This window comes from Drosophila ficusphila, unplaced genomic scaffold, assembly GCF_018152265.1.
Source record: "Drosophila ficusphila isolate 14025-0441.05 unplaced genomic scaffold, ASM1815226v1 contig_791, whole genome shotgun sequence".
Taxonomy (NCBI): domain Eukaryota; kingdom Metazoa; phylum Arthropoda; class Insecta; order Diptera; family Drosophilidae; genus Drosophila; species Drosophila ficusphila.
This window is the reverse complement of record NW_025064737.1, coordinates 10,042,007-10,065,367: the sequence shown is the minus strand read 5'-3', so window position 1 is coordinate 10,065,367 and position 23,361 is coordinate 10,042,007. Positions and strand designations below refer to the sequence as shown.

Below are 23,361 nucleotides of genomic sequence, written 5' to 3'. Positions count from 1 at the left end.
ATCCAAAGTGTGCGCCTCAAAAAACTTTCAGCCGGAAACTATGACGTGATTAGAAAAAAATCAACAAATAAATTGTGTGCAAAATATTGGATAATTGCATACTTAAAGTTAAAGTGTGAAATTTTTGTCAAGGAATGACGTCTCTTTTTATAACAGCAATTTATTTTATTCGACAGCAGTATAATTACATCCAAATCGGTTATAAATAGTAGTCCATCGCCAAAACAATTATTTAAACCGAAATAATATCTACAATTTGATACAAAGTAGTTTGGCAATCATAATATACATTTTCTTTGCAACATGCTAAGTATAAATTAACGTTATTGTAGACTTCTTCAAGACCACCAAAACAAATTGCTTGACACGAATAATTGACACGATAGCCAAAGTTAAAAATGCTGGGATAACTTTACAATGGCACTGAACACAACCCGTTAAAGATTAAAGATTATTTTAAATTCGATTCATGGATTTCAGATGATTAAAAGCCTTAATAATTATTCAAATTAATTATGGTTTAAATAATTAAGAAATAGTCTCACGCAATATTGACAAAAACTGGGGAAATGGCTGAGCTATACCTACACCCAAAACTCGTTTCACTATTCGGCTTCTGGCTGATAGCAAACGATGATTAGAAGTTCGGAAAAATGTGTAGATTCGTTTGTTGCGTTCATCTTGTTTTTGTTTTTATTGCCGCTCGGGAATCTTTTATAAGGCCCAGGCGAGCCACAAACTTTGTTCAGTTCGACTTTTAACGGCGTCGTGAACAGTTGCTCGAATTTAAATAAAACTTGTGAGTGTATATTTAAACCTAGTGTTCTATCTGATCTATAAATGAAAATATTTCAAATTAAGTTGATTACATATGAATTGTCTCTGCTCACAATACTCGTAATTATATACAAGAAAACAATTAATAGTCTCTGTGTGGTGTGACATTTGAATGGAACTTCGTTGTGCGACATACATTGATTTTGTTTGTTTACTGGTTGGCCTCTTGATTAAATGGGGATCAATAGGAATAAGCTAGAAATATTTGTTCAGTCAGTGATAATGAATACTATACTATATACTATATGAAATAGCTCGAGAATTTCACAACTGATAACAGGCATTTGTTTAAAATATTGAACTGAACAAACGTCTGTATTTAATAAAAATATATTATTTTTTGATTTCAAAGTGCAATAATTTCGAAAGAAAAGCCAATTTGTGCGTTGTAAAATAAAACTTAAGTCTTTTGAAGATCGACTGCATATTAATTTAACAATAAACTGATTTGCTCATTAGGATTCTCGGAAAATGACTCCTAAACCAGCTATAACTAATCAACATCATACTTTTAAGATATCCATTTTAATACAATTAATTTATATTTTTTTAATTTGAAGTTTATTTTAAGTCCTTCAAGTTATTTTGTATTTTTGAACCAAGCCCTTAGAGTTAACGGTTATCTAAGCTTTTCTTCGGTATGAGCCGAAGCTTTTGGGAGATAGCTTTGTTAGAGTCATCGCTACGCTCTTCCATAATCACAGAAGGTCCACAGGTGTCACTGGAACTCAATTGCTTTGGGCGTGTTAGCTCAATATTTGCAGCCGTATTTGGTACTTATTATAAGAGGTAATGCCTTATAAGCATTCTGTCTATAGTTTTTAGATCGGCATGACCGGAATATCAATTGTTTTGGCAGGTGGCACTCCTCGAGCCCCTTAAACTACGCCCCTGTGTCGGTTCTCCCTCTCTTTGGAGGACAGCTTTTGCTCCACAAGGTTTTTGGCGGGCACTCTCTCGCGAATCTTTGCCGGCAGAGAGTGCGTAATTGGTGAATTCGCTCCACCGAAGGCCCCACAATTTGCCCGCGCTCAGTTTTCAATCTGAACGGAACGTGAGCGGTTCTTTTAAGCCCCCAATTCGCTATCTACGGTCCGGTCTTCGGTTTTCAACGGCACAAAAACCAATCAAGTTCGCCAATAAAAAATAGTAAACAAATACATCGAAAGCGATAATAATATATATATGCACAAATAAAAAGAAAAACTAAAAAACAGAAAAGAAGAAAGAGGCAACAATTGTGCGACAGTGGAACGCTAGCGGAATTATGAAAGAATTGGGTGAATAAAACGAACGGCAAACGAACTGTAAATACGCACTATCTTCCTCATCGAAAGCGCTCAACAGGCAACAGCTGATTAAAACGCTCTCCATTCTGTGCGTTTTTACTTTGTATATTTAAATTTCGATTTGATTCGTTCGGGGCTGGATTTTTGCATTGCCAGCCATAAAAGAGCCGCACAGCGGCGGACTTGGAATTTATGGATTTCTGTGGTGTCCTTGCAAACAAGTGTCGCCTCTGGCAGCAGCAGATTGTTATTGTTGTTTTTTGTGATTACCATTTGTTGTTGTCCTTATTGTTGTTCTTTCTGTTGTTGTGGCAGTCATTATCCTTAATGCCCGTGATGAGCAGCACATGAGTGTGCATCTGTGTGTCTGAGTGGCTGTGTGTGAATCCTGGCAATACGGCTTTAAACACAATTTAAAAAAGATTTAAAGATTCATTTCAAGCGGTGACATTTAAATGATTTATTCCTTTTTGAATTTCTGATTTTTAAGCTCAATCGGAAAAGTCATTTTCAATATAAATAGATATTGGTCTTATAAAATAAATAAATCCGTTATCTTTGCTTCAACAAATACATTTTATAGTCAAAAGCATTCTTGTATTGAGATACGTTTAAAAAAACAAATTACTTTAATTTAATCTGTACTATTGTCTTTTCATGCTATCAAATTTGGCGTACACAATTTACTTAAACTGTCAATATAATTAATTAAAATTGATTTCGATTTGATGTATCAAAAGTTCCTTGAAACTGTTATTTAATCCGTATTAAACTTCAAAGCTGATATTTATCCAACTTTAATTCACAAATGCATAAACTTTCAGGGCCTTTGAAAATTGTTTTAAAGTTTTTATAAACCAGCTCATATTTCGAGAGCTCGCAGCACTTCTCATCGGCCACTTGGCAACCGACAGAATGTTGTTTTTGAGTTCTTTAAAATAAATTCACATACCGAGTGGCGAAAAGAGACAGGAACAGAATTGCAACCAAATCCATAGCGACACTTGAGTGGCAGCATCACAAAACAAATATACACATACACTCGCACAAACACATTCCTGTAGCAGGCACTTTGGCAACACCTGACCTGCCAGCCTGCCCCCCGCAGCCACTCCCCTTTCGCCTGCACCGCCCACCTCCCACCGCCCCCCTCCACCTGCTCCACTCGGCTGGCTGTCTAGTAGCTGTCCATCAAGTTTGCCTTAATTTAATTAAGCGCTCAATGTCCTTACTGGCAACACTCTCTCACCCGTACTCACAATACCAGAAAAGCACGGAAAACAATTTGATTAATTTATAGGCAAGGATAAATGATCAAACTGAACTGATAAAACTAAATAACCAATCTTTTAAAAGCATTCATTAGCAAAAAATAATGAGTAAAATTATAGAACAGAAGTGTAATAAAAAAACATTATATAGGTGAAAGTGGAATTTTAAAATTTATTTAAAATTCATAAAAATTTTCAACACAATCGAAATAAGCATATAAAGCAATAAATAAAATTACAAGGCTTTCCAAACCTTTAAACTTATTAGGATCTCAGGATAGAAGTTCTCTTAAACAGTTTCTTACAAGTATAAAACCAAATTTTCTCACAGTGCTGGGCCACAAGGCAACGCTTGATTTGTTGCTGCCTTTTTTCACTCTTGACTGCAGCCGACACTCACACTCGCGCGGATACACACACACACCAGTGGGCAGCACTTATACACTTACAGGCCCAGACTTGAACCGCAAAAGCCACAGGCCATTTTGGCATGAAGGATATTACAAAACGCACACAGACCCGCACATCCTGCCATTCGAACGCCGCTCACATACACATACGATGTGTGTCAGTGTACTGGTGCTCCCCGAAGGGGTCTTTTAGACAAGGTTACTGAGAGATGGCAAATTCTTTATAGTGGATCTTTGCCCGAACCGCCCACCACTCACCTCCTCCCCCTCTTTTTTTGCCAGCAAAAAGCAACAATAACATGGCGGCCACCTGCTGCGGCTGCACTTGAGTCAATTTTCCTGTTTTTTCCGCCTGCTAAGTTCCCTGACCACCCAGCTCCACATATCTATATCTATTCCGTTTGTATTTTAAATTTTTAATCAACTTTTGTGTTTACTTACTTTTTTCCTAGAATTTTCCTTGGCACGCTACTGTGTTTGTTTTGTCGTCGGCAAAATGTTTTTGTTTTTAAGTAAAAGGATAAACAGTCAGGTCAAGTAAAGAAGCTAAATACTAGATTTAGTATTCCTCTAATTCCGCTTTCTTAAAGGAAAGTTTCTGGTGGTTTCATACACACTTATTTACAAAATGCGGTTTGCATTTAAATTATATTTCTTGTTTGACTTACATGTATCGAAAATATTTGTTTGCAAATTAGTAAATAAATTGTATTTGTGAAATTCTATTTGACTAAATCTCTCTCGACATAATCATTTGCATATTAGTTTGATTTTGTGAGCACTCTTGCTGTTTACATTTCCGCTTTTCGCACACTGGGAATTCGCCCGCACCCTCTCCCATTCGCAATACCTTTCGCCATCTCCCCCCAACTCTTCGTGGAATACGGGGGAATGATAATTTTTGCCAGCGAAAGCCAGCCACAAAGCACGGGGGATTGGGGGTCAACTGGGGGCAGGTCGAGGGCTGGGGGTTGGGTCAGCTAATGAACTCGAGAGCAGGCCATGCTGGCTGGAAAACGATTAGAGATGATAACCTATTACATAAGCCGATTTTTAGATTTTAACCTTTTTTTTAACTAAGTTTTCAGTTGTCTCTAGTATATATTTTTAATTGTTTTGAAACAGAGTTTGGTACACAATAAAACAGTATCGTGTACTTTATAAGTTGTAAAAATGTTAAAAAATATTTTTAAACTTTTAAACCATATTTACACAATTATTTTTTAATTTTCACGATGCCATCTCTATAACACGGTGATGTTAAAAAATGTATGAGTAAGTGGGTTAGGTTTTTGGGATTTTGGTTAGGGGAGGAAGGTGTATTGGGCTTTTGCCTCGGCTTAACTGACAGATTTGGGCTTGGATATAATGACGATGATGATGATGTTTTCCTTTTGTTGCCCGACGACGAAGGCATTGACTTTTAGCACGTGCTGTGCGCACATTTATATAAGCTACTGTTTGTTGTTTTGATTTTGCTTTTTGCCGGGAAAATTCGGCTGCATTGTAAAACTGTCAATTACAATTAGAGCGAAAAAAGAGAGGATAAACCAAATTGACTTAATGCTATTTTCCCCTTACATTTTCAGCTTAAAAGCCACAAAGAGAGGCCCAAAACGCTAAGAGTGAGTTAGAAAGTGAAAACTGACGAGAACGGAGCGTAAAAATGAACAGCGATGAGGTGCAACTGATCAAGAAGACCTGGGAAATTCCCGTGGCAACACCCACAGATTCTGGAGCGGCGATACTGACATTATTCTTCAACCGCTTTCCGTCCAACTTGGAAAAGTTTCCCTTCCGAGATGTTCCACTGGAGGAGCTAAGCGTGAGTCTTATAAATATATATAAATATTTAAAATGGCTGGGTATACTCACTTGGTTTATTTTGTTTATAGACAAACCCACGCTTTCGAGCGCATGCCGGCAGGATAATTCGGGTCTTCGACGAGTCCATCCAGGTCCTGGGGCAGGATGGCGATTTGGAGAAGCTGGACGAGATTTGGACCAAAATTGCTGTCAGCCACATTCCACGGGCCATTTCCAAGGAATCGTACAATGTGAGTCTCTGATTATAGGAAGTTAACTAAAAGAAACGAATTTAGAAAACATTAATAATTGTAGAAATACACTTGAAAGTCTTCATAAGTCAAAAGTACACTTTTATTAGTTATATGAAAATTAATTTTTAAAAAATATGATGCCTATAAGCCTAACCCAAAAAAAAAGTAATTTTAACAATTTAACCAATTTATATTCAATTTTGTTTGACTAGATTAAAGATAGCATAGTTAATTTTAAAATTTGATATTGTATGTATAATAAAGTAATTTCTTAAAATTTCTTCAAAAATTAATAATTGGCAGAATGGCTCTTTTGAGTATACTTGCACAAGTTGACCAATTGTTTAAACTCAAAACGTTGTTGGATTAGATTAAGCTGCCATTCGGGTAGTAGTGCGTTAATCAATAACATAATTAATTTCTACTTTTTTATACATGGGAAAAAAAAATTATTTATCTAAGATTTTAAATAAATTTGAAATTCTTTACCTTTTGCAGCAACTAAAAGGCGTTATCCTGGAGGTGCTGACCGCCGCCTGCAGTCTGGACGAGAGCCAAGCGGCCACGTGGGGCAAGCTGGTGGACCACGTCTACGGCATCATATTCAAGGCGATCGACGACGATGGCAACGCCAAGTAGAGGAGACACCTGCAGCAGGTGCAACCGATTTCGGGATGCACCTGATTTCGGTGGTGGCAATTGCAACACATGCACAGCTTATGTAGTTCTAAGTAATTGATAAATGTTAGCTATTCTCATTTTGTAATAATGAATGCGAATGTCCAAAGCAAACAAACACACACTGGAAACTTATGTCTGCGTAGAGCTACTCACACACGCACACCCCACACACAGACACAGACACTGACACACACACACACCCGCACTTGCATTGCTCTGTAAAGCTTTAACCCATTGTCAGCCTTAAGCACTTGATAACAAAGGAATAAATGAATTCAGCAGAGGAAAAATAAAAAGCTTATGAATAAAATCCAGTTTAAAATCAAACGTTATTTTATTTTATTTTTACGATTTATACTCGTATATAAATATTTCTTTTAAATTCTGTAATATTTTCCCCCATTTCTATAGTCGTTTTTTAAAGCTCGATTCAATTTTGCTATAAAAAACTAGGTAAACTGGTTTCTCTTTATTTTGTGAAATATGTAAACATGATTAATCTCATATATTATGTATTATTTAGTGCGGGCAATATTATCAATCTTAAATTTAAATTATAACCAGAAAATTTTAAAACGTAAAGTATTTCAATTGAAAATGGGTTCTATACAAACGCATTTCCATTTGAAACTACCTCACTTTGTGTCGCAAAGCAATAGAGTATTTAAACGGCTTTCATTCCGTAAAGCCGCATGAAATCATAATTATTATAATTGTCCACTCACTCATAACTAGGACAACGCGAAAGCATTTAAGCACACTCGAAAACCATTTCCGCCCATGATTTTCCGCAACGCACCGCAACTCACACTATAAGTTTGAACAATCGTTCAGCTGCGGCCGAGTTGAAAATGCTATTAATTTCGGTGGATTTAAAAGCACATAAGCAGTGGGTGGGGGAAAAACATCCTGGAAAACCGGATAAGCTGCTGCTGTTTCAGCTAAAATGCGTATGCCGTTTAAAAATATGCGGCGTATGAGCAATGCAGGCGGGTAACATTGCGTATACGCAATGAAAGCATTTGCAAATGAAAGCGATTCAGGAAGTGTTTAAAAATATACCAAGAAAAAAGGAAATGAATCGAGAGCTTTCTAAAATGGGTCAACAAATATTTAATATAGGAAAACAATTATTTATTTTCCAAAATTATTGTTCCTACTACTACTACTTACAAACGCTCCAATTAGAGGCGTATCAACTCGTAGATTTTTAACCAATTAACTTTGACCAATGACAACAGAGCCCGTTGAGTTAACAGCAGTCCCACAGCTAAACTGTTATGTCCCCCTGTTATCTAACTGTCTCCTTATCATTGGTGAAATGTTCGGGGTGTTGGTGAAATGTTCCACCAAAACGCCTTCGACGAGCTTTTCCATAGTTTGGCCAATAATGAAGAACAAAAAATAACAAAGCGACCAGTTCAGTTTACCAAAGCGACCGCGAATTTCAGTTCAATTCCGGCAACGCGCGCGTATCGAAGTGAGCGAGAAATTCTTTGTTGACGCGAACAAATCCCTCGCGATACATTTGGTGATATTTTTTTGCTTGCCATTCACTGCAGAATATATATTATTTTCACACGGCCCAGTGAGAGTGCGTTTTTGTTACAAACAAACTAATGTCGGAGAACTGTCTGCCGTCAATCGTAAAAATATAAAATGTGTACAAGTTTCGAAAAGTGTTTGCACGATCTCTAATGCTCTCGAATGGTATTTAAACAAGCAGAGAAAGCAGATTGTTATAGAAAACTAGTGAAAATAAATGTAAAGAGTTTAATATATTCCAGAAAGGGGAAAAAGGTAAGCTCGGAGCTTCTCCTTTGAAGCCTATCACCAGCATTCCGGACATTCATCCTCAAGTCTTCACGAACTCTTACACAAGCTTGTTTGGAAAAGCAGAATTCTGCTCAGGATTAGAAACGCCCTCAGGCAATATTTCATGCAAATTCCCATTTTCACACACCCGCCACCCCTTTCGTCTTGTGATGATAAAAGCAAATGATTGCAAAACAGCATTTGGCCCCAGGGTAAATATCGCAAAGTTTCTCCCTCCCCCTCGATTGGGAAATTAAAATAAAATACCTGAAAGTAAATTCCCATCGGGCTGTGGCAATATAGACAAAGTAACTAAGCAATCAAGGAAGGGGTAAAAGGACCATTTGACTGCGTGGCATGCATCGCATTCTGTTATTATTGAATTTGCATAAATCATTGAAGCGGATTCTTTTCAGCATCGCTGAATGGGGATTTCTGCCCTGACATAAACTGGAATTTAAGGCTTGGAGTATAAAACCTGCCTTGTGGCATGGGGGACTGAAACTATAAATTTCAGATCGGAATTTCAAATCCTAATAGTCGAATAGTCCCTCAGTTAGTTATTGATACAAACAAAAGCACAAACAATATCTTTTTGTTACCTTTAACTTTTCAATCTTTTTATTTATATAGGTAGCTCGGCTATAATTTATTATTCCATTTATCTGGATGACCTTGTTTTGAAAGAAAATTCATTAGTCAAATGTATTTCTTTGTCCAGTGCTCTGCAAATTAAACTTTTTCGCTATGCGAAAATATCAATTATCCGATTCTCCTTTCGTTGCGCATTGCTGCAACTGGCAGTACTATCCTTCTAATGGAGATTTCTTTCAGCAAATTGAGCTTTAAGCCATGTTTAGCATTTATTCTCAGCCAACCCCTTGCTACGAAGCTGTGAAGTATGCAGCACTTAGTAAGTCAAACACCACACTGCGTATACATAATTCTGCCGAGGGCAGGCCCAAACTTTCGGTCACACCTCCGTCTGGCATATGAACTCGTGTGTGCATATGCTATAGCCTCTAGCCGAGCGATAATGTAAATACTCATTAATCAATTGGTAAGCCAACACCCGAACAAATATGAACACGTTTCTGTAAGAAGGGGTTTGGCTAGCCAAATATTCCCAACTTTCCCCGCCCAAAAGTTTTTGGCTTAAGCAGATTAGAGGTTGCTTTTCGAGCAAGTTGCGAAGCAAGTTTTCCTTAGTTTTATAATTCCTTCGGGGATATGTGACAAGATGGAAACTTCTTGAACTCAATTGACTAGGCCAGCGCTTTGTTATTTAAGAAAACCAAAAGAGACAGCAGTTTCAGTTCTGCTATTTTAAGTTCAAAATCTATGCTAGCCAGCTTTAAAGGAGTCAAGCTGCAAAAAATACTTGAACAAGACCCCAGCAGTGTTAAATAGGTCGAAATTAATGAAATCCATTAAAGCACAGATTTAATTACAGTTCAAATAACTGCAGACGTCGGTCGTTCGACACATGTTGATTCGAGGAATTTAACACGCGTGCCATAAATGCCACAACAATTTCTCTGTGGGGTGGCAGGAATATTTACACAAGTCTTAGGGCAGCAAAACTTACATGCTTTTTATTACATTTATCTGCCACGTCTAGACAATAAAACGAGGGTCAAAATAAAGGAGGAAAAGCCACAAGTTCTGCTCTACTTTAATTGAGTCTAAATTTAAATGGAAATTATGTCCGCATTAAAAATTCATAAATAATACAAATTTAGCATGTTTAAAGCCCTTCGAATTAGCTGATGACAAATGGGCATTTAAGTTTCATGCAAATGGAGGAGATCTAAAACCGATTTATATCATTGAATTGAAAGCAAGGCTGTGGACTGATATTAAAATGGGGTTGGCAACTGATGGTTTCTGTGTGGATTCGCACGCCTTCCGAATATCGTGTACGAATATCTGTTTATTAAAGACTTTTCCCTAATCTTATCGAGCAGGGTAGGCAGACGGTAGAAAAGCGGTTTGATTGCACATTAAAAATAAACAAAGGTCTATAAATAGACAAAAATAAAAAGGCCCAATCGTAGACGGTTTGTCTTCCGACGGCGACTGCGGTTCATTTCCATTCGATCGTCGGTTCTGTTTGCCAAAGGTTATATATTCGCAATAAAAAAAAAGCCGATACACTGATTGATATTGAACATAAAATTTCTCAAGTAGCTTAGAATCAAGTGTGACAGCTAATAGAGTGCTCTAATCGATGTGTAAGGTTTATATTTGTACTTATTGGCATTGAGTAACTCTACTTATAAATAGAAATTGCGTTTAGCGATAGACTGTTTGGAAGGGTAAGTGACATAACAATACGCAATTACACTTATGACTTCCGAAAGTGATTGAACCAAAACACAATATGCGATTATGACTTCCTAAAATGATTCATGTACTTTACTGTTTACTGTATTAAAATCTTTTTTCGGTTTCATGCTAGAATAGTTCAGAAACACTTTAAATAAGTACCAATTGATTTTTAACTTTTTCGTGCAACTTTCTTGGGTAAATGTAATGTACAACAGCTTGTGAAGCCAGTGGAAAATAAAAAGAGTCTTTTCTTTTGTGCAGCTATTGATTTCAGGAAATAAAACCATTTTTTATTGGCACAGCTTGCAAACTTCTTGAAGTTATTATTATACCATCAACCAAAAAAAAAACTGGCAAACTTTGTGACATTATTTCTGGTACTGAAGTTCACTTTTATTTGTTGTTCCTTTTACAAAATAGTATTTTTCTTGGCTCGCACAAACGTTTTCTTTAAAAAGTGAAAAGTGAAATACAAATGCTTGTTTGAATTATTCCTTTGTTCCCTATTTCTGCATTTCAACACAACCCGAAATACAATGCATACATTTTGCAACTTGCAGTGCGGAATTTTCTTGGTCAACAACTTTGTTTTGCGGTTTACAAAAACAGTGTGCATGCAAAACCCAAAATCACATCGGTTTAGACTTGTTTGCCTTACACGTTGAGTGGCTGATAAAGCGCAAAAGCAGAGGAGCATGAATACTCGTATATAGAATGGTAAAAGCACGGCAACGCGACCGCTGTCCATGTGTGTCTGAGTAGTGGGCTTAGCACGCTCGAAGCGAAGGGCTTATGGCCAAAAGCAGGCTCCGGGCCAAAAGCAAAACGGGCCAAAGCACCGTGAGTGGCAAAATCGAGCGGCGAGCCTTTCGCCAGCGGACATGATTGATTCGAACGCTCGGCAGTTAACCAACTGAATTTTCGGGCGGGGCGATCTTAATCAGTCAACGCTCAGCGTTCACTGCTGACTAGCTAAAAATAAACTGACGTTCGGTGGAGAACTTGGCCTGAACTGAAACCCAAACTGAAACTGATAAGAACGCCCCTGATGTCCATGCCAATTTGTTAATAAATTTATTTTGATTCAGCCTGCGGTTCTTGGCTGAAAATATTTACCTGGCTTCTATTTCTGGCCCCCAGCTATCAATGCAAATAATGTGCTTCAGTATGATTGATGTTGGCACTTTCTGAATCGGCAAAGCGAACGAAATTGCGCTCCTGCAATCCAACGATCGGCGATATCGATGGCAGGCACATGACCCACCACAGAGTCTTCATATCTCGCTGGCTGGCAATTGGCATTTGGCATTCGATTTTCCGGATTGTCATCGCTCGAGTGATGAATTCTTATTAATTGCCGACAGCTCCGATTGCCGGCGGGTGTTGGATTGGGGTTCCACCCTGTTTGCTAAGCGATTGGCCCGGCGGCTTCCCCGTTCCATCATCATCATCACCATCAGGTCGCCGCGGGGTTTTCCACTCGCAATCGAAGTCGAACAATCGGCGTATACGCAATCTCAAGTTCAGCCTACAAACGGCGCTTTATCGGAAAGCAGATAAAATTCTGTTGTCTGGCAGCGGGGGGAAATACAAAAATAGCTAGCTGCCTTTGGTGGTCCATTAAATACATGTGAAATTGGTAATACACAAAAGAAAATCCATTTTCTCTCAGACCGAACTTTGCATACTTTTCTACCACACTTCTGGATTTGATATAATTTTAAGAAAATTCTTACGTTAATAATAGAGGTATCAGAAAATATCAAATTATTATTATTGTATTATTATTAGTAAAATATACTTTACTAGTCAACATGTTGTTTTCAATTGGGTTTCATTCTAAGATTATAAGTAAAACTAACGATGTATTAATATATAATATATAATATAATATAATAATATATATAAGTCTTCCCACCTTAAGATGCGTACTTAAACGATTAAATCTGTACTCTCCTCATTAGTATACTCATGCTATTCTCAAAGCCACTTATAAAGTCAAAAATCCGTGGAAGTTTTCCGATTCAAAAATTGGTTCAAGATTACTATTAAGATGATAAAAATTTCCTCAAAGATTAATGTTCCAAAGTTCAGCTTCTCTAATAACAATCAGTTTTGGTTCCAAACCGCATGACTAACTGAATCAACTCGCTGCGATACTCAGTAATCATAAGTTCACCGCTTGTCACGATTAGATTACAAATCGCCGAACGTTTAACCAGACATGGCAGCATGTTGACTACCATTTGACACGTTTTTTTGTTGCTGCTGCTTGTTTTTCGGTTAGTTTGCCAACCTGATGACGTTTTAATAGATTGTGACGCCAAAAACTTTAAAGCTTTCAAGTGGCCAATTTGCGCGAGATTTCCATGAATATTCCACTGGGCCTTCTTCTTCAGTCCAGCAACCTTATCGCATTCCACCTGCAATTCACAACAATTCCAGGGAAATCGCCATAAACAACATGCCCACTATCTACTGCATCAGCTTCTATGGAAATTAACAAATTATTGGCCACCAAAAGTAATGAGTCAACACACACACACACACACACGCACATAATCATAAAACCCAACACACTTGCAGTCCGAAATGCCTGTCAAAATAATGTTATTTAGGTACTGTCATGGTTAAGATCGTAAATAAAAATGTATACGTAAATTTAGATAGTATATTCTGCATTTTCACAGGTGTTGTTTACTTTGAAATCAGTGGGAAGTCACACTTCCACTTCAATGAAAGATAAAGTTGCTTGTTTCCTTACTATCATTCCACTGCGTATCTAAATGAGACAGGAAAAGTTAAGAAATTTACGACTGGTAGAAGCTTTGAATTTTACGACTTGGAATCTTCTGCTTCGATAAAAGTGGTAATCGTTTGTTAAACGATTTAGGAGATAGTTTTATAGCAAGAACAAATATAAATAAGCTTTTCGGTTAAACGTTCAAGTGGCTGATAATTTCATTTAAGATATGAGCCAAAATAAATATATGTATATATTCCACCGTTTCTAATTATTTAAAACTAGTATAAATACTTTTAGAAAATATAAAGCCTTTTATATTTTTTCTATAAAACTTCTAAGCAATTTACAAAGGTTTCCAATTATTTTTTTTTTCCGTTTTGAAGAAAATTAAATTCATTATAATCATAAAATAATTAATTAACAAGAAATATTTGTTTTCGTACACTTTTGTTTCATTATGCTGACATTATTCATGTTCCTCCTAAAAGCACAATTTCATTTCATTCGCTGCATTTCACATCCAACTCCGAGGATTTTCCATTAAAACTTCAATAATTTATGCATTCGCAAGAGCAAGGGAGCTGCTAATGACCTGAATCACTTGATTTGCACTATTGGCAGGACCACCAAGAGGCACTTCAACGGCTTCAACAGCTTCATCATCTTCATCGACTGAACTTAAGGAATAGCAACATGCAACGGCCAAACTTTGGCTCAATTATGTGCGCAATCAAAGCAACTTAATTACCCCCGAGTTCTCCGAATAGCTAAGATATATACAGAAATAGCAGCAGTGAGACCGCAATCACAGAATTGTCTAATAGAGAACTGCGACTATGCAAATTAGTGAAACCAATTCGCAGAGACAAATTGGTAAACAAAATGACACTGAGACTGGGAAAGGCGAATCACTCAATTTGATGGAAGTACCAGTTTCAAGAGCAGCCGTAAACAGTGTCCCAATTAGCAGAACAAGCTTAATGTTCCCAATGCTGCTTCTCCTCCTTCTTTTCGGCCTGATTCTTGGCCCAAAGAACTGCTTAGCCAATTGTCGCGAGGAACCAGCTCGGGATTGCGAGGCTATTTGCGATGCGAGTGGCAGGAACTGCTCGATTCGGGCTTTGGTCCTTCTGCCCGATGATAACATGTATCAGGCTTCCCTGCCACGTGTCCTGCCAATCCTTAAGGTGGCCGAACAGCAGATCCGGGCCAAGGCTCTCATTCCGCCGCACATCGATTTCGAGTGGCTGGCCCACGACACCAAGTGTGATGCCTCATTGGGGGTCATCAAGGCCATGGACGGCATCATCAAGCAGTGCGCCCAGGTGATCTTTGGTCCCGTCTGCGATTATTCCTTGGGTGAGTCTATAGCACATACAAAAATCCATCGTTGAGAAAAAAAAGATGGAATGGATTTTCCCAATCACAAATTATATTATATTCATTTTCAACACAAATAAGCGAATTGAATAAAATATAATCACTGGTTAACAAATTAAATGGAGAATTTTAGAAATATTGATTTAACTAACTTGAACGTTTCAAAAGAAAATTTATCTGAGACTTAAAAAATATCTGGTCTTCATTTTCAATGAATTGCATCATAAAAGGATTTGTCAGTTAGAGGATACTATAAACTTTTAAATTTTGTTTATTTTTGAATTACCTTATTTAACCATTTCCAGCTGCTGTGAGCCGGATAACAAAGTACTTTAATAGCCAAGGTACTCCTCTTATCTCGGTTGGAGGTTCGACCTACGACTTTGAGCAGAAGAAAACTGATTGCAACGACGAGTTCTACATGCTGTTGCGCACAGGAATGATTAGTTTCGAGACGATTTCGGAGCTGACAATAAACGTGATGAAGCGGTAAGTACCGTCAAAGAGATTTACAAAGTCCTGTCAAGCTTATCGTATCCCTTTTCAGACACAACTGGTCGCATTCCATCTTCTACTACGAGCGAGATGGCCAAAGAAGTGTGGCAGGATTGCACACCTGCTTCCTCATGATGAAATCTCTGGGAAAACAAATGCGTAACGAGAACATGACGTTTGCCCAATTTCCACTCGAGCCAAACTTGACAAATCGCACGGAGGAAATGCGCCGTGAAATTGGCAACAAACATGCAAGTAAGTTGCGTACAGAGGGTTTTCCTTTAACATAGCTGAAGTCTAGGCTATTAACAGAATAGTTTCACCAACGATTAAGTCGAGACAACAACCGCCCAGCAAGTGCATCCAATAAACGAAACTTTGCTAACATAGCTTTTGAAGGGGTCAACATGGCGTATGCTTAATGTTTAGAACAACCAAATATTTGTTTAAAGGATAATTAAAATATTGATTTTAATATTTTCCAGTTCAGTCAAAAAATTCAGATGTACAATTTGTAGTTTGTTTCTAAGATTTTTAAGATATTTAAGCAAACATTCAAAAAAGTTTGCAGTTATTAGTAGAGATGTTTTAAACATTTTATAATTTCATTTTATATTAACACTTGAAATCATTTCTAAAAGCAATTAAAAGTTTACTTTAAAAATCAAAATTCAGTTTAGTTTCTGCGTATTTCTTAAATTTACAAAACGCATCTCGCACTGGTCAAAAATAAACAAACTTTACTCCACCGCCCAAACCCTGCTAAAGCTTTATGGCCATGCCACGTGCAGCTTGCCCCATCAGCTGTTCGATGGCTAAAAACGCCGGTTGCACGCAGATCCGAATGTTCGACTTCGAAACGAGAATGAGGACGAAAACCAAAACGATTCGGGCCATTTGTGAAAAGGCGCCAGAAGCCGGTGATAAACCGTCAAGTGAACAACAGCGAAGTCGGACGAAACCGGAAACGGAAATCGAGACACGAAGTGAAAGTGAGACAAGACGCGACGCGAAATTAATGCGACTTAAAGTGCGAAGTGAAAGTAATGATTGATGCGCTTGTAGAGCAATAAACACTGAAATACAGCGGAAAGAAATATAACAAATTATAAGAGCAATAAAAGGAATCATTTCATGAAAATTGCACAGATAGCGTTGGTCCACTTGACAAGCTAAAGCTGCTCTCTTTGATAAATGATCGGCGAGTGTGAGAATAATTTGACGATAAAGCCTGCAGATGGGAAAATTTTCCACACTGAAATAACATTTTTTTTTTAAGTTTTTTTAAACTTTTTTTTAAGAATGCGTATAGTTGTTGTGACGTTTATAAATCAACTACGACAATAGATTTATATACAGGCAGTTCTTGGTAATGGTATACTCGTTTCTTGAAACTTTCTTATTTTATGGTAGCACGTTTCTAGAAATTCAATCGCAAGTTGGCAGAAACTTTATTGAGTTGTAGTTTAAAGTTTTCTAGTTGGTCTTATGTATAACTAACAAAACAAAACAAAAAACAAATAAATTTAATGAAAAATTTAAGAGTGATCATTCGTTTTTCAAGAAAATGTTTTTGACCATCACCTAATTAATATTATTTTAATTACCAAACCAATTTAAAGTATGTAAATCTACCTAACCTTTAACCTAATTACATTGAAGCACTTTATTTGAGAACATTTCTGCTATGAAAACTCTTTCAACGAAGTTCCCTGTTTTAAGCGAAAGATTCTTTCTTGGCTTTCTCGCTTATTGTTATGCAGGGCATGTGTCCTTTTTTCGGCGGCTCTTAGCTGCCATTTTGGGCTGCATCCTCTGCTTGGCAATTGGCACTTGGCACATGTCCGAAGACCCAGCTGCTGCCAAGATATATGCAACCACAGGCAGCGAAAACAACAATTAAAATTTTGTTAAGCCCCAAACACATTTCGCCAGAACGTGGAACGCTGCGCGAAAAACTGCTTTGGAGATTTAAATCATATAAAAAAGCGGGTCGTATCTCATAATAAATTTTCTTTGTTTCGGGACAAACTATCAACTCTACAAATTTGAGCTCCCAAAAGAGCAGCTCCCAGTCGAAAATTTGCTTTTATAGCTGCAATTTGTATTGTTAATCCCGGCAACAAAGAGGACTCTTTCATCACAGAAAAAAAAAAAAACTAAACAACTTTGCAGAACAGGAACAAGCGAGTCATAAATTTGCATATGTAGGTAGTTATTCTTAAAAGTTAAAAGTACCGACGATTAATGTGGTAATTTCGGGCAATTTATTTTGGTAGAGACTTAAACAAAACTCTTGCCTTTAAAGCACAGTCCTTGCTAAGTTTATGAGCTGTGTGTTATGCTTCAGCAAGTAAAAATAAAACCCCATAAACTCTAAACCTAAACGCAACCCAAAACAGAGAACAATTTTCTTTTCAGCAGCACAAAATGCGGCCAGAAAATTCTTAAGAGCTTTCGCCAAATTTCGTTTATTTATTCGCAAGCAGGAAATAAAAGCACGGTGGGAGTGTTACCTTGATGGGGGATTGCATGGATTGGCATGCAGGCGGAAAATTTTGATTGCCATTCCCGGCTGAAGGTGCACAATGCTGATCCAAATTGATCCGGACTCCCCATGCAAATGGCACCCAGAGTGTGTGAGATTGGCTGGCAGCTAAGTGCATTTGCAATTAGCCACGACACGAGCGAGTAAGCTCATATGGCAAACCGAAACCAAATCAAATCAGAATAGAATCGATTTGCAATGGAAATCTATTTCGGATACCGAAAACCCCTCATTAAGCCGGAAAATGTGTTTCCATTTACAAAACAATCAAATTACTCATTTCTAATTAGAAAATCCGCAGTTTGAAAGCTGAAAATGTTTTCCCTTTTTTTAAGCAGTTTTCCGTGTGACTGGTTCCTGGATTAAAAACTTTTTGCCGGCGTTGCAAGTTGTTCGACATTTTTGGCTTCACGCACACACGAACACCGCACTCGGCCGCAAAAAAGTTGAGTACATGTGTGGTTAACCAACACGCAGGCAAGCTCACACCTTTTAAGCCCTTCTCATGTGTTGCCTGCAGTTGGTTTAAAAGCCAAAGCCTGTTAACAGATAATAACACCTGCATTGTAAAATGCCAAGTTATGGCAATGAGGCAGCTGGCCTAATTAATAAAGATTTGTCAAGCCTCCGCAATCATTTGAAAGTTGCCAACTTTTGCGGTCTTATGACACAAAACTTTTGCTCAAGTTGTCGGCGTGTTTGTTGGAAAAACAATTAGCTAAGACACACTTTCTTTCCTGCTGAAATTAATTCCCGAAGAAGATGAGAAGCAGAGAACGCAGCTGGTGTCTAGGAACTAAATCAAAAACGAACAAATTAATAAAACATTGCTTGTATTTATTAAAAAAAATAATTGCTTTAAAACTTAGATATTATTTAATATAAATTATTTAATGTATATACCTTTATAAGTAACCAATTTTTAATTTGTATGAGGTATAAATATTATATCTTTTATCTGTCACTTCTTAATTGCTCAAGAAACAAGCTGATGAGAAGTTTACCTTAAAAATCGTAAGCGGCTTACAAGCAACTGAGATGCTTAAGCTGTCGGCGAAGCAAAGTGAGCAACTTAAAAAAGAAATGCTAAGAGAAAATTGAAGTCAGAAGGAAAAACCATTCGAAAAAGCGTAAAACAAATGTTGGCACACAAAAAATGTGAGGGAAATCGAAGGTAGAAAAAAAGACCTTGGCACGGCATTTGGCACACACTTCCTTTGAAAGGGATATGGTTAATGTGCCATGCAAAATCCTAAATACCATACATCCTAGGCAGATTGTGAGTAATACTCGTAGGTAAGCCGACACGGATGTCATTCGAAACATGTTTTTGCCACAGGTGGAAATGTGAATCCTGCAGAACGCCACTTCATAAAATGATATAAACAAAGCTGTTGCATACGTTACGGCTAAAATTTCATATTTGTGTGCTGTTCACTTCTGTAAATAAATGATTAAATGTGTTGGAATATCTAATACACACATAGAACACTTTATTTTAAGCAAATTTTTCTTTTTCTATACAAAAACTTAGTTTAACAGACTATTTAAAACCAACTTTTACTTATAAGTTGTTATAAAACTTGTTTATGAAGTAAAGCCTTCGGTGACAAATTCGATTAGAAAACATGCAGTCGTTGCCAATTTTCGGTCTATATATTCCACATTTTATGCGCTTTGAACATAAAGAAAGACCAAAGAAAATCGTTTTAGAACCGCTTTGAGAACACAATAAATAACTAAATATTTTTCTGTTGCTGATGGCCCCTTCTGGCTGTAATTTTTGTTGATAACTTTTGTTTGCTTTCTGCTGGCAATAAATACAAATCCGTGCCGGAGGCGTAGAAAAATATAAAGAAGGAACAGACTATTTCGGAACGTATATTTTAGAACCCTTGGTATATTGGCAAAAGTTCAACTTTCGATCGATTTAAGAGCTTCACACATGCACATGAAATTCATCTTTTGCAAAATAGGAAAAAAATATATCACGCGCCGTCACCGGAAACAAAGAAACATTTAGTTTTTGTCCGCTTTTTTTATGCCTGTTATGTTTTTAAATAAATTTCATTTACTGCTGCCGAAAACAGATAGCAAAAAACAAAAAGCAGCGAAAACTTTAGTGTTATGAGTGCGACGAAAATTTGTTGGTTGTTGACATTCTTGCAACGCAACTTCATGTTCAGTTTTCCATCTCGTTGTTGCACTAAATAGCAAAGAAATTCAGAGCACAACCCACAAACTCACATGCACAATTTAACAATTATCTTCTACTACATATTGCAATCCACAAAATGCTTTATGCAAACAAATGTGTTTTTTTAATTTATGGATATATTTTTAATGGTCCCCTAACTGCACGACACTTTTTTAATTAAGTGCTCAATCGGCATGAATAAATCAAAAATAGTGCGAAAACATCAGCAAATGGCGCGTACGATGCAATTATTTTACCATGAGCTGTGGTTCCGGGGAATTTGATCGAAAAACTGGTAGAAAAACCTTAAATGTTGTCTGCTAATGTGCCATGGGTAAACACTTTTCACATTTCCACTCCACGCTCTCTATTTTCCCGGTTCATGTGCTCCTTTGACAAATGAAAACGGCACCGAACTGTAAATAAACAAAAAGAGTTGCGTGTCACGTAGCGAGAATTTTCTATTTGCCCGCTGTGCAATTTGTCGATTGTTGCTGTCCGAGATTACGCATACGCCGCATTGGCTACGTTCGGAGCTACGGCGATTGAATCAAAAAATACCAAGACCCTAAATGAAACGTGACGAAAATGATTGTAGGGTGGCTCTAAGATTACTATAAAAACAAATTAAACCTTTTTTTATTCATACACCATATATATTTATACTTCAGTATTAAAAGGTTTTAATTGTTTTGTTGGAAAATTAAGAATATTTTTTTTGGGTTAAGCTTGCTGTAAGTAGTACTAATTTTTTAACCACTGTAGAAAAACAACTTGAATCGCCGCTTGACCTGCAGTTTGAGTTTCATTAGTTAATAGACCCGCCCCGCGAAGAAATGGCACAAACCCGTTCGCATTAGCCAAGTGTTTCTACTTATTTTGTGCTTCGCTGTCACTGGACAAATATGAAAATTGCCATCGTGACCATGCAATTAAGTAAAATAACAAGCTTTCGATTTTAGGTCTGGTGGTCACTCCCACCTCCCCCTCCCCCCTCGTCAGCCCTCTTGCAACGCTTGTTAACCCTGTTTAGTTTCCGTTCCGTTAGCCCTTTTGTTTTGTTGTGTTTTGTTTACCGGCTGTGCGCTTTCATTGTGTCAGTGAGCCAGTGGCTCCGCTCTGGTGTCCCACTGAAGCCATCCTCAGACAGACAATCGTTAGCATAGGACACAACGCGACACAGCTAGTAGTTTTTCCAGGCTGCAACGCCTCCGGAAGTCGCGACATGGGGTAAGTGGGCGTGGCTGGTCGGTCGTGCATGAAAAAAAAGAAACGTGGCCACAACTTGACGTTGGCCGTAAAAGCCTTTTCGCCGGGATTGTGTTTGCCCGGGTTGGGTAGAAAATTAGTTGAGTTTGCAAAAAGTTTACCAAAGGAAAGGGTTCACCACAAAGAAGACTAAACTGTTATTAAGTGAGAAGCTTAAAGTAATTGCACATAATTTAATGGGTTGCATGGCAATTTACTATTATTCTGTTTTCATGATTTTAGATCAAAAATAAATATAATAGGATTAATAGCGTGATATTTAGTTATTTGCTGATATTAAAATCGCATTTTAATTGTATTAAAAATGGGAATGCAAAGCAATCAATATTTCTAAAGGTTCTCATAATACAAAACCCATTTAATGTAATCACGTTGAAGTAATTGCATTTCCATTAGGAAGCCTTGCATCACACGTACTTATTCTTTATGATTTAATTTTCTTTCCTTTGTTTCCCAGTTTGCACACCCTCTCCAACTCCTTTGAATAATGCAAATTATTTTTTAATTGCCCTGCTTGGCCGCAGATGTCCTACCACTTTCCCACGCTTTTCTTGGCTGTCTTCAAACAGTTTCCCCTTTTGCTTGGAAACCATAGAAAATGATTCAATGACCACTTCATTACTTTTTGGCGAGCCAAGCCAACCTCAATTAGCATGCCAGTCGTGACCGGAAAGTTTTCAGCCCCTCGATTACTTTAAAAGTCCCTCTGTGTTGCCCTCGTTGGTCGTATTTGTACAATCGAATTGTTTACGATTCGCCTTGGCCGGCACTTATCACCGCTGAGAGACTTTCGACAACGAAGCCATTGTCTGAGTCTGGCTTTGAGTGTCTGCCTTGTGTTCCTTGTGAGCGCGAAATTTATAAGCCACTTAAATGCATTTTTCTGCCCCCAGCGCCATGAAATGCGTTGTATTTCCGCTTCCATTCTTCACGGCCGCTCGTTTCCTTATTCGCAGCTTTCTTCCTCACTGAGTTGCCTTTATTTACTTCGCTCTGGCAGCAGCTTGCAGCCCCCAAGCAGGTCGAAAATAAAAGGAAAGTAAAAGAACTTCACACTGAACAGCTCACACGTACATCCGACTCAAAAAATAGTGATTTAATGGCTCCAAAATATGCCAACTGTGCATTAAAAAATACATTTTTAAACAAAAAACTTTTTATTATCAACAGAACAGAATGATTATTAAACGATTTATAGGTAGCATGGCTATATTTAAAAAAATATATATATTTTAAAAAAATGTCAAAGAATAAATGTTAAAGAACTACACATTTATAATAAAATGTCATGCATATATAGTACATGCATTAAGCCTCGAAATTTCTTGATTTAAGCCAACTTAAATTGCGTCCAAATTGTAGAACTTCTTGTACAAATTCACAATGTGCTTTGAACAAAAACTGGTAATTTATTACTTTGATAAATTTCTTTGTTATATCTGGCAGGGTTTTGTAATATATTTTCCAAGTCGTTCACTAATATTTCTTAGACAACTGTAGACACATAGGGGAAATCTTGCGGTGCCCCTGCAAGTATGCAATAAAACTGCGTTCAATGTAATTTATTATTTCGGGGCCACTTTCCCACTTTCCTGCTTGGTTTTGGCGCATTACTCAGCAGTCTGGTTAAACTCGACTTAAATTGTGAAACGCTGGAGTGCCTTCCATTTAGCACCTTCCGCACTCTCCTCGCTTTTCATTTTTTATGCCATTACGAGAACAATGTAGCAGTTTCGCTGATAACTTTCCGACGGATTTTCGCACCATTTCACATGTCAATTTTATAAATATCCTTTTTTACCGGAGCAGCAGCACTCGTATTTGCCAGAATATGCTAAGCTGTCGGTTGTCAGCTGGCGGAAAATTGTATTTTCATCTGCGAAGCGGAATGGCAAAAATCGTGACTGGAAGACCGCGAAAAAACTCAAATGAATTTTACTTGAAATCTGAAACAATCAAACCATTAAACGAAGCTCTTATCTGTGGAACTGTGTGCTGGAACCATTTTTTTTTTTGTTTTTTGCTCTTGGCT

General features: G+C 37.5%; 2 protein-coding genes across 4 annotated transcripts in view; both read left to right on the top strand.

Moving 5' to 3' along the window:
* The first annotated feature begins 706 nt into the window (after nucleotides 1-706).
* Nucleotides 707-6,875, top strand: LOC108097348 (globin CTT-VI). Of its 3 annotated transcripts, none has more exons than XM_017199587.1 (4): nucleotides 707-799; nucleotides 5,397-5,632; nucleotides 5,703-5,864; nucleotides 6,366-6,875. In XM_017199587.1, the coding sequence occupies exons 2-4, from the start codon at nucleotides 5,474-5,476 to the stop codon at nucleotides 6,504-6,506; spliced, it is 462 nt and encodes a 153-aa protein (XP_017055076.1). In that variant the 5' UTR covers nucleotides 707-799; nucleotides 5,397-5,473; the 3' UTR covers nucleotides 6,507-6,875. The 3 variants fall into 3 exon arrangements, with proteins under 3 accessions (XP_017055076.1, XP_017055084.1, XP_017055093.1); XM_017199595.2 differs by lacking the exon at nucleotides 707-799 and adding an exon at nucleotides 1,878-2,117; XM_017199604.1 differs by lacking the exon at nucleotides 707-799 and adding an exon at nucleotides 2,197-2,214.
* Nucleotides 6,876-14,165: 7,290 nt separating this feature from the next.
* The window catches only part of LOC108097322 (atrial natriuretic peptide receptor 1-like), a 36,077-nt gene continuing 26,881 nt past the window's right edge, over nucleotides 14,166-23,361 (top strand). The window contains exons 1-3 of the mRNA XM_017199546.2: nucleotides 14,166-14,799; nucleotides 15,126-15,309; nucleotides 15,368-15,570. Coding sequence (XP_017055035.1) covers nucleotides 14,277-14,799; nucleotides 15,126-15,309; nucleotides 15,368-15,570 — 910 coding nt within the window. The 5' untranslated portion in view covers nucleotides 14,166-14,276. The remainder of the gene's footprint in view (nucleotides 14,800-15,125; nucleotides 15,310-15,367; nucleotides 15,571-23,361) is intronic.

Bases quoted from the DNA above. Each gene is read 5' to 3' on its own strand.
- LOC108097348 (XM_017199587.1), top strand. From the start codon at position 5,474: ATGAACAGCGATGAGGTGCAACTGATCAAGAAGACCTGGGAAATTCCC. The intron at 5,633-5,702 runs GTGAGTCTTATA...TTTTGTTTATAG, and splicing joins TTCCACTGGAGGAGCTAAGC to ACAAACCCACGCTTTCGAGC. The intron at 5,865-6,365 runs GTGAGTCTCTGA...TACCTTTTGCAG, and splicing joins TTTCCAAGGAATCGTACAAT to CAACTAAAAGGCGTTATCCT.